The following is an 11671-nucleotide window of genomic DNA, read 5'->3' as shown; positions in this document are numbered from 1 at the left end:
TATCAACATATTACGATGATAAACATTAAAAGGAAACCTTAATACATTTATCTAAGAGATTGACTAGCAACTGATTAAATTCAGATTTAAAATATGAGTCGGAACTCTGACACGTGAAGGCATTATAGGAAATACACCAGGATGTGCTTGAGGGCATATTAAATTTTTAGTGGCTAGCAATATGGGGTATTTATAGGGGCACCTGTCGCTTACCTCCCTTATAAATAGAGGACGCCACCAGTTTAGTTCAACGTCACCACTCGGCCTTTTACTCACAAAACATGGCACTTGTAAGTACAGCTGTTCTATCTCGCCGAAAATACTGCAAGATTTATCTGGATAGCTACAGTTCCAACATGATTATTATGATTAATATATTGTGTATCTTTTCCCAGATTTATTTGTGTAGTTATACCGATAAAACACGACTTTAATTTCTAGAAAACAAGACTGGAAATATGTTTCATCACTATTTGAATTTATTTACTTAGAGAACCATATCGACTTCATTTTATTAGCTAAATGTATATGGAAAAAGCTATTCAATCCCTTCAACATGCTTGAAAATGTGCCATCTGGAATGTGTTCGATTCTGCAGTATGTGAAGTTTACAATTAAAACGATACGTTATCATGCATTAGTGTTGCCATCAACAGTATTGAAGTGAATGTTTATTTTATGTTGACAGATGCTCATCAAAGATAATTTTTCTTTGAGATTAATCTTAATTACAGTATATTTTCACTTATCAAAATGTCCTTGTTTAAGTTTAAGACATTTATTTAATGACATTATATGATTTACAGTGGTATTGAAATCATGGATCTGTACTTAAGTTCAATCATAATTTTCGTACCAAAAATAGATTAATAATTTTGTTTCTTTTTGCATGTGTTTGTCCTTTTGTTAATCCTGATTATTTTGTTTCCAGCCATCAGCAAGTTCAACCAACGTCGGGGGGCGTGCCCCATCCAAGTCAGTGTCCCCAAGGTCAGGAGGGGGATCTGCTGTCAGACAGAGGTAACCTTGTTTCCCTTTTCATGAGATTTACAATGACATTTCTCTTGGGAATAGACCTAAAAAGATTATACTTGTACAACTGTTACCCTGTCTAGTGCTTGGCATTAAGGGGCTAAAACAAGGACTGGTCAGCTTGGAGTCAGTATACTGTGTTTGAGTGGGATATTCATGTTAAACTGTGGCATGGTATCTCAGTGGGCTAGCACTATATCATAGGCATTAGTCAAGACTAGAACAAGCAGACACTCACATGTACGTTGCTAAATAAGTGCAATAATAGTGAACGCGACTATAACCCCATTTCACCTCACCTCTTTTGGGGCGTGTCCTTTTCCTTAAATGAAAGTCTCTATGAATATATCATGTTTATGATTGTGAATTTAACCTCAACCAGTAAGATTCATTTCTTCCTGGAAATCTCAATTAATATACATTTAAACATTTAACCTAACTAAACATGGCTTCATAGGGCCTTTAGGATTTCATATATTAGTATGATATAGTGTTATGAAAATAGATACATATGTGTGGGTTCCTGCATCAATTTGTGTGTCAAATTACTAAGCTCTCTCTCTCTGATTCAGGAAAAGCACCACAACGTCTAGTGCGCCTCGTAAAGCAGCAGGCAGCAGTGCGGGTATGTGGAGATTCTACACCGAGGACTCTCCCGGAATCAAAGTGTAAGTGTTTACTGGAGTGAGTGAGTGAGTATGGTTTTACGCCGCTTTTAGCAATATCACAGCGGGGGACACCACAAATGGACTTCACACATTGTACCCATGTCGGGAATCGAACCCGGGTCTTCAGCGTGACGAGCCAACGCTTTAACCACTGGGCTACCCGACCGCCCCAGTGTTTACTGGAAGATACCTCAGTGGTTGTCTTAAATCACCTGATGTAGTTCCACCATGGTGCTCTGTCTACAGGGTTTTAAATTTTTTGTCGTAGTGTCCATGGCACAGTTAAAATATGTTCCTGGTTCCTTAACAGTACACTCAGACACCACATGTTTAAGAATAAAATTCATTGTGGTGATATGTTTTATGTAAAGCCAGTGTTAAGTATACTTTCCAGTGAACTGGACAAACGTGAAAGTTTCACACAATCTCTAAGGAAACTCATGTGAACACTTTTAAGTGCCATGTGGCACACACCAAAAACAAACTGCTGTTCCAAGAATATTTCAAGCACATTGGCTGAGAAAACATGATTTCTGTCATAAGCCAGTCAAGTGGAAGTAACTCTGTGTAGATCTAGTTATTGGCAGTAAATTCCAGTGTGTGCGGTGGAACTCCAGATAGAAACAACTGAATGAATACTGACACTAAAATTAAACTTTCAATTACAATGACTGAAAAGGTGTCAAATAGAATCACAGTAATTGTCAGCCACAGTAAGTTGGTGTAAAACGGAAAGGGTCATTTGGTTTTTTTTAAGCCCTTCCTTGTTTAATTGGTTCTTGGAAGTGAGACTTATTGCATAAAAGTGTCGGTGATAAGATGTCTGATTGTTTTGTTGCAGTGGTCCAGTCCCAGTCCTAGTCATGAGCCTGCTCTTCATCGCCTCCGTATTTATGCTCCACATCTGGGGAAAATACACCCGCGCCTAAACAACCTCACGACTCATAGCAACATTGACGGAGCTGTACATACATTCATGATGCAATGAACTGGAGACATTTTCATCACAAACTGTTACTTTATGCCATTACGGCGCCATATTTGTCGAACTAAGCATACATGGAGGTTGCTATGCACAATGTGTTCTTACTGCGGTAAATATGGTGTATGACAAATGTGTCATTCCAAAGACCAGTGTGAAAGTGGCTCAGGCATCTTAATTTTTTTGGTGACCTGTTCATCAAACAAGATGCGACTCTTATGAAAAAGTATAAAAGAAATAAAGACATAATTTATATGAGTATGTTTTGTGGTTTTTGTGAGATGAGGGCTCTGACTCAACAAAGTTTGCTGGTGGGGAATCCGGATCCTTCCATCAGTCGATCATCAGTACCTGCGTGTGATGGATGTTTCACCCTTATATCTCCATGTGCCGGACAAACGGAGTAGAAACCTGTGCCGTATGGATGATGTCATTACTTTTGTCACCCTCATGGGGAACTAGGGCCTATGCAATCTTTCCATGTTTGCATGTCCTTGGAATTAAGATGAACTTAAGATGTTGTTGACCAGAGAACATGAAGTCATTGTTTACAATGCATGCTAAGGCTGAAGTATACTTCTTTACTTTAGGCCTAAAAAAATTGGCTTTCAGGCAATGACCTATGAAAATATAGTGCAGACAGGTGGCGTGTTTTTTTGGGGGGTGGGGGGGCTTGTTCAAACAAGTATGTAACCAAATTAAACAGTTGTGTACCATCAATCTGGGAAAGGACCTGCCTACATAAACAAGCATACAAACTCTTATTGTCAACCTGACCATAACACGAGATGACGCACAGTAAAGCAGTGTGCATGTAAAGGGAAGTAACTGCCTGATATATTGCATCGCATTGTCAATAAGTATTAGGATTTCTTAAAATAAAAAAGATATATAGATAACATGCGACAGACTTTATGATGTGGGCGGTTCCTGAGAACCAAGACTATTATTTTTTTTACCCTTAGTAGTTAATTTTTATCTGTGAAATTTCGTTTTTGCTCAATAATAGACCGTTGAATGTAACTTCAGGAAATATGTATTCTTGTGTCAAGGCGTTAAGGACTTTTAGAATTCATTTGGGGCACATTATAGAAACGAGTTCAAATACAACAGCAGGACTGGGGTCCTTTTGTTCATATAATTGAGCAAGTCCAACGTGTTGGTGTTTGCGCCTATATGATTCTTCATGGCCCACCCTGTGGTCTAGTGGAAGGTCGGTGGTTCACTTCCCAGCCGCGTCATACCAAAAGATGGCCCTGTCTGGCTCTTGTCTGAGTGGGGAGTCCATGTTACACTGTGGCATGGTATCTCACTGGGCTAGCACTATCAAATCAGCATTAGTCAGGACTAGTACAAGCAGCCGCAATCACATGTAAACTATATGGTTAGTAGGAATGCATGTTTGCTCAGTAAACAAGCTAAAGTCTAGTTACAAAATCTCTAGTAACCTCTACCTCTTCTAAGAAGCGATTAAACAGATCAGTTGGTCAGTCGTGACATTGCTGATTTTTGCACAACAATTACTGACTGATGAAACATGAATATTGTGGTCTGCAGTTACAAATGCTAGGGGTTACATGTGTCAAATATAAACTAACATTGCCGCAAGCTCTAGTATTTCATGGACAATGAGTAGTCTGCCCAGGTGCTGTGTGAATGACTTTACAAGCGATGTCCCTGACTGTTTGTTGCCAGGTTAAATAATTTCTTCAGTTCGGCTTGGTGTTTCAAATCCTCAGACTTTCTTAATGTCAACAACAGTGTCACATGAGCGTGAGAATGTTCATACTTTCTCAGGGGACTTGGCAACAGAGGTTGACAATGACAGTGTGCAATATAACCATGTAGCCTATGCCCAGCGATAGAAATTGGCACTAAGTCATGTATTATAGTCTTTGCCAAACTGCCCAATAGTGATCGGTAGGGTATCCTAAGGACAAGCAGAAATTTGCCCTTTTTAGGAGTTTTGCTATATGTTATCATCATAAGGATTAGTGGGTTACAACTGTTAGTTTCTATCACTGATATGGCTTGTTTCTTTCCTGTCTGGCAAGAGGCCATCTGGCTTGCCCTCCTTCCCATCTCAAATAGAAAATATTCAGTTAAAAATAATACAGATTATATGGTAACAGTGGTATGGCTTGTTATTCAGCTGTCACAACTTTGACACCATTGGCTATTGCTCTGCGGAATTAACCAATCACAGTTGTTTATCCCACACATAACATGGCTTAACTAGTCAACATTGCAGTTCAAGGGGAAAGGGCTATACAAGATGTACCAGATGGGAGTAGAATACCCTTATTGAAGCGCTTACCTTGTTGAAGCTTTAGAAAAAAAATCACTCCTGGTATTTGGTAGGGGAAAACAACTGGCTACTTCAAATGAAACTGGCTAGCTTACCTCACTGACTAGTGCAGTTTGTACCCAATGGGGAATCAACCCATCCGAAAGACCATACTTTAACAAGGCTAACACCACTTCACCTCAATTCAGGTATTCTGTGTATTGCCTTATTTACCTTTAAGCCTTTATTACCGAGGTGGCCTGTAAATAATAAGTCCAGACCAAACCAGTGACTGAAAGAATGAGCAAAGTCTGTTGGGCACAATGGCAAGGAATCAGCTTTTCCAGCAATATGATGGTGGTCTGTAAAGCATCAACAATTCAGTGTCTGCTTGATACAATTTAGTTACATATTTACATGAAGCAATGACTGCTGAATACCTATACCATACTTGTATATTGTACATGAAAACTCAGGATTATTTGATTTTTGATAATGATGAAAGTTGGTTGGTTGGTTTGTTGCTTAACGCTGCTATCAGCAACATTCAAGCTACATGGCAGCGGTCTGTAAATAATCGAGACTAGACCAGACAATCCTGTGATTAATATCTTGGGCATCGATGCACACAATTGGGATTGATGACATGCATCAACCAAGTCAGCGAGCCTGACTACCCAATCCCATAAGTCGCCTTTTACTATCAGTAAAGTCGCCTTTTGCGGCAGGCATGGGTGTTGAAGACTTATTCTACCCTGGATCTTCACGGGTCGATAAAGATGAAAGAATTAAATATGTCGTGTACATCATGTCATATAGCAGGAGTATTGCTGAGTGCGGTGTTAAACAACAAACAAACAAACAACAGTTACCGATAATACACATGGAAGTTTATCCGACCTATTTTAATTATCCATATGCTCAGTTCTCTACTGTTACTATATTTTCTTGAACTTCTCATCTTCAAATAATTGAACACAACAAGAGTGAGTCAGTTAGGTTTAACACTGCTTTGAACAGTATTCTAGTCCTAGCACCATGCGTGAGCCTTAATGCAGGAAGAAGGCCTGAAGTGATGCAGGCTTAAGGCATCTACCACTTTGGTGAAACCCACAAGCAAGACAAACCGAGAAACATAAAGGACGCAACTCTGCCCAGCCAAATGGAGTGCCTAAGATGACTGAGCCACCCATCCCCCAAAAGCACAACAGAAGTTGTAGCAATTGAAAATAGTATTTTTATTCTTGTCATTTACTTAACAAAATAACGGTCATGTTGTAGAATATGTGTACCCATGGCAGTACATCAGAGATACTGCAGCATCACAAACTTCTTCACCTCAGTTGGTAACGGCAGCTGCTGCACCTTCGTCCGGATGTGGCATTTCTTATGCGACATTGCGAGAGAACTGCGAACCACAGTGCGACAAAGTCTTTCTAAACTTCTAGGATTGCAATACTCATATTCCAGAAACTTTATCATATCTTTTTCGTTGTCACTCACTTCAGCAAGTTCAGCCACAATTTTGTGTTTTGCCATCTTAATCCATCCATCGCAATAAAAGTCAAAACCTGCATAGACCAGCTTCTTGATAAATTCTCGACAGTCATCACCATATTCAAGAAGGATAAAGTTCAAAGGCTTTTCAAAGGAATGAGGACAAACTCCTGCCTCCAACAGCTGTTCAGCAAAAGGAATATCGCTTTTGGCAAACAGGACAAAGGTCATTAGCGACATTGATATTCCGAACGTGTTAGGTCGGAGGATGTTGACATCAGCACCAGCGTCAACAAGCATCTGCGCTGTGTCTTTGTAGTTATTCTCGACTGCTGACAACAAGGGGAGGTAACCTTGCAAGTTTTTCACATTGACATCAGCCTTTCTGTCTAGAAGTTTCTGTAGGATGGCTTTATGCCCATGGGAAGCTGCAATATATACTGGCGTACACTTGTTCTTATCACAAACATTGACATCAGCACCACTCAGTAGCAACACATCAACAGCCCACTCATTCCCAGATCGACAAGCTTCACACAAGGGAAGAGAACCCTTGTTTCTTGGATGATTTAGGTCAATTTTTGTACTGTCAAGTAAGTTCTGAAGTTCTTCACTTAGCAAGCTTATTTCCTCATTGCTCAGAGTTTCTGAAGACCTGCGACACAAATGCAACATTCTTCTCACACTTTTCTTGGACATTTTGTTTCTTATAACACTCTCTTCTACTGAAGGGATATGTGTTGATTTGACACGAGACATGCAAGATTGCTAGCAGAGTGTCAACCCTGTGGAACAATGATGAAACGGTTTTTTTGTTTCAAAGTATCCCACTAGATCAACATTACCTTCAACAGCTGACCACAAGTTTTATACAGACGCATTTGACGTGACCCATGGCTCAGAAGTAATAGTTTCCACGTAAAACTTATCTTTTGCATGTGCAGTCGTTAAAAGAGTTCCTGATCACATTCGGGATAGTCCCAAACAAGAATCATTCATTAATAGCTGACCAGACGAGCAAATACTTCCGTCAACTTAGGCGCGGCACTCACTGCCCGTCACTGGCAGGTTGGCCGGACTTAAACTCTTGAAACAGTGAAGGCTGGCTGTTCGTTCCTGGGTAATTACTTCTTCGGGTAACGAACGGAACATGAACGATACCAACACAAATGCACCTTCTAACACCGTGCTATCAAATACGAAGGACTGTCCGACATTGAGAGTTACCCGCCCCTGGCGGATTTAGTACTACTTTCAATAAAGCGTATTTTGTAACGTTAATATAAACAACATAAAGAACGTCTGACAGCACATGGGCAATTTATCGAGTTTTATTGATGTTTGTTTTTTTAGTTCCATTGTCTTGGCGGATTAGCCCACTGATTCTCGTGAATTGCTGTGTGATGCAGTTCAGTCATTAAATGAATGGCAAACCCTACAGAAAGAAGTGTACGTAAAATGTGTAGCTCAAAACCAAAAGCTCAAGCTCAATGTCCCAAACTCTGTCCCGCCGTGGCTGCTGCTGATATCTGCTGTATCTGAACCAATAAGTCAAATCATTTATTAGAAAAATGAAAAAATATATTATCAAACACTAATTGAAGCGAGGTATTACATCACGGGGGAACATATAGAATAAAGGATACACTGTTTGACGATAATATCGTATTGGATAATGCTAGAAATATAAACATAACTCTAAAGATAATAGTGTCGATATTTAAGTCGGATGCAGGCTATCTGCGATTAGTTCATAACAACGATACGAATGAAGAGTGAAAAAAGGAAATGCGCAATAAACTTATATTTAATAGACATTGATTAGAAGCATGTTCCTAAGTCTTTCCTGTCTCAAATAAAGATATTGCAGCAATCTACGGGTATAGCAGAGGAATAAATAGAAATTGATAAAAAATATATGTTTGTTAATCAGGAAAGACTGATAGATCGAGTATATTTAGACTGTGAATACGTTGGTGATTTCGAAAAACATCTTCCTTCAATTCTACACAGAGCGAACAAAACAGTACATGTATACTATCGGAAATGTATCTCCTTATAATTTTGCATTTTGCACTATTAGATATTGAAGATATGACACTTTTATTGAAAAGAACCTCCCTATTGATTGTATCGACCGGACTATGTCTTGCCCCTTCAACAGGTGGCTATACAGGAAGCGTCAATATATACGTTACAGTCAATATAAACAGGCAGTATGTATAATATGTGTATATATTATCTGTAAAATGAGACTGAATTTCAGACAGAGTGACTGAAATGAATTAGACTCCTTAATTTAATCTCCTCGTTTTAATTTAGATCTATTTAAATCACACGAAGACCAAAGTAATTACTTTAAGTAATTAATTATATTTCCACAATTTGAATTGATTGGTTCTTTAAACATGACCACAATAATAGAGTCTTGTTTCTGTTACTTTATTTGTTTACACTTCTTTCTTCTGACATTCAATGCAAAGAGATTTGTTCTATCTCACATGTGATATTTGCGTATTCTTTCTTCTACTCTGAGGGAGTTGATCTTAACACAACATTGAATGGCAATGCTAATTTTACAAAACTAGTCATTCAGATATCTTGTAATCAATACATGCATGCATGCTTGCTTGCCGAGTCCAAAATATTGAAACTAACGTGAGACTTTAAATCCTACATATATACAATACAATTCTACTACTCATACACCAAAATGTTGTCCATGTCCACTTGCTTCTGTTAATCATATCACTCTACGATCATGTATTTGTATATTGTATTTGTATATTGCCTATTAATTCTCCTTGGCTTGTTTACCAATCCAGATTCACATTTTTTGCACACATTTATTTGTCTGATGATCCTCTTATAAAGCATGCCAATACTCAAAATGAAAACAAGGCATTCCACAGTTTTCTGAATCGAGCCAAGGATGTGGGACATAATCTCAATGTCGGTGTTGATTTTGTTGATGGTTCTGTACTGCTGGACGGTACAGAAATGAGTGTCAACCAAGCGAAGTGCCATATCAAGTCGGCCCAGAATCAACTTTTCAAGAAGAGGCTTTCTGCATCGAGTTTATGTGTAGTGTGTTGAGAAAATCAGCAATCCTGCAGAATCCTTCGCTTAGATGAAGTCGTCTGGCCTGAAAAGTAAAACAGAAGTCTTTCTGTTTGCTGCTCAGGACCGGTCACTTCAAACTCGAAACCGTCAATGTGTGATTTTGCATCACAATGTGAATATGAAATGTAGATTATGTATTGGATTTAATGAGACTGTCCAACACATTGTGAGTGGATGCCAAGCTTTGGCACAGACACAGTATCTTTAGCGACATGATGGGGTGGCTCGATCATTTTATTACCGCCTCGCCACGCTTTTGGCTTTGACACAGAGGTCCATCCAAGGTACGACCCAGAATGTGCAGAGGGCGTCAAATGACAAATACAAAATCCTTTGGAATACAGCCTCAGACATATCCAACCCAACAAACCTGATCTTGTCCTTTTTGATAAATCCAATGAAATCATTCATATCATTGAATTTTCTGTCAGTAATGACTGTAATGTGATTGACAAGATTGAGGAAAAACATGGCAAATATGCAGACCTCGCTTTCGAAATGTCACGCTTGCATCCCAAGTACCAAGTTGTCCGACTCCCCCATTGTTCTCGGTGCCTTAGGTTTGGTACCTTCCAATCTGTTGACTGACATTGGGAGAGTACCCGGGTTTGCGGCCAGGAATACAGCCCTTCTGACAATCTGAGTAATGCAGAAGGCTGCAGTGTTGGGGAGCCAGTATCCCTTCAATAAATCAAACTTGCTTACATACCTAGCATTTCCTATCCTTTCAATACAATCGTATATTCTAGGCATTGGGTAAGAGTCAGATTTGGAAAGGGCATTAACACGTTTGTAATTATTACATAGACGAATGCCTCCCCCAGCCTTTGGTACAAGAATACATGGTGAACTCCAAGCATTCCTGCTGGGTTCGATGATATTATTGTCCAACATATACTGAATCTCTGTTCTAAGTTGAGCTAACTTGATAGGAATCACACGATATGTGTGCTGCTTGACAGGAGTTGCCTCCCCTACATCTATGTCATGAAAGATACAATCTGTCCTAGATGGCACATCTGGAAATAAATGTGAGTACTTATGAATTAACTCTTCCAGTTCTATCTTCTGTTCACTCGTCACATGTGATAACTTAGCATCCAGATTGTTTAAGACATCAGGTTCTCCCTTGCTCCTAGTACAAGAGTCTCTAGTTAATGTGACCTCCTCAGTCATCTCTACTGTGTCTATGGTGCTAACACTCACAGTCTGTGACACACTTTCAGCACACCTATCATAGTAAGTTTTCATCGTATTGATATGAAAAACTCTTTTGGTCTTTCTCCGATCTGGAGTCTCTATGACATAATCTGTGTCACTCAATTACTTGTGTACAAAGTAGGGGCCATAGTACCTAGCTCTTAGTGGATGTCCTGGTATTGGTAAAAGAATGAGGACTTTAGGGGACTATAGACAATGTGAAGTGAAACGTGTAATTGGTCAGTGTTGATCACTGTCAATCTGTACACACAACATATAATAAAAAGGTATGAACATACATTTCATGAAAACAAAGTACATTCAATATATTCTTCATGAAAAGTATATTTATATATAACGTATATATATGTAGGATATATAATAATGGATTCTCAAAACAGTGTATAAATGGGCCAAGCTGTCCTAGGTAGTTTGAATTTTAGTGGTAACTACTGATCATAGTAGGATTGGGGGAATTCATATACATGCTGATATTTTTACACAAACTTGGACTGTAAAAATACAACAAGGAAGCCAATGGGATTTTATGACACTACGTTAAATATTGTATTGTCTGCAATTGACATATTTGCATTTCGAACAATACATTGACCAATTACTCATTATTAATCGGACCCGTGAATATCCGGCGAAGAATAGGTCTTCATAACCCATGCTTGTCGTAAGAGGCAGCTATTCTTGTCGTAAGAGGCGAATAACGGGATCGGATGGTCACCCTCGCTGACTTGATTGATGCAAGTCATCGTATCACAATTGCGTGGACCGATGTTCGTGATATCATATATTAAGCAGATTCACATATTATAAGCTATATACGTTGGCCCATAAGGGACATGGAATCTGTTTTTCAATATTTTGATA

General features: G+C 39.0%; 2 protein-coding genes across 2 annotated transcripts; one reads left to right on the top strand and one right to left on the bottom strand.

The window, feature by feature from the left end:
* The first annotated feature begins 233 nt into the window (after window positions 1–233).
* Window positions 234–2937, top strand: LOC139463564 (protein transport protein Sec61 subunit beta-like). The gene is made up of 4 exons (XM_071244836.1): window positions 234–290; window positions 932–1020; window positions 1605–1700; window positions 2542–2937. The coding sequence occupies exons 1-4, from the start codon at window positions 282–284 to the stop codon at window positions 2627–2629; spliced, it is 282 nt and encodes a 93-aa protein (XP_071100937.1). The 5' UTR covers window positions 234–281; the 3' UTR covers window positions 2630–2937.
* Window positions 2938–6244: 3307 nt separating this feature from the next.
* LOC139463563 (uncharacterized) lies at window positions 6245–7682 on the bottom strand. The gene has a single exon (XM_071244835.1). The coding sequence runs from the start codon at window positions 7223–7225 to the stop codon at window positions 6275–6277; it is 951 nt and encodes a 316-aa protein (XP_071100936.1). The 5' UTR covers window positions 7226–7682; the 3' UTR covers window positions 6245–6274.
* Between the last annotated feature and the right edge of the window lie 3989 nt (window positions 7683–11671).

The sequence above is a fragment of the Haliotis cracherodii genome, unplaced genomic scaffold, assembly GCF_022045235.1.
Source record: "Haliotis cracherodii isolate W230 unplaced genomic scaffold, xgHalCrac1.p SCAF_16, whole genome shotgun sequence".
Classification (NCBI taxonomy): domain Eukaryota; kingdom Metazoa; phylum Mollusca; class Gastropoda; order Lepetellida; family Haliotidae; genus Haliotis; species Haliotis cracherodii.
The sequence above is the reverse complement of the archived record's forward strand: the minus strand, read 5'-3'. Positions and strand labels throughout refer to the sequence as shown.

Coding starts and splice junctions, on each gene's coding strand:
- LOC139463563 (XM_071244835.1), bottom strand. CDS start 7,225: ATGTCTCGTGTCAAATCAACACATATCCCTTCAGTAGAAGAGAGTGTT.
- LOC139463564 (XM_071244836.1), top strand. Junction 1,021..1,604: donor GGATCTGCTGTCAGACAGAG/GTAACCTTGTTT, acceptor TCTCTGATTCAG/GAAAAGCACCACAACGTCTA. Junction 1,701..2,541: donor GACTCTCCCGGAATCAAAGT/GTAAGTGTTTAC, acceptor GTTTTGTTGCAG/TGGTCCAGTCCCAGTCCTAG.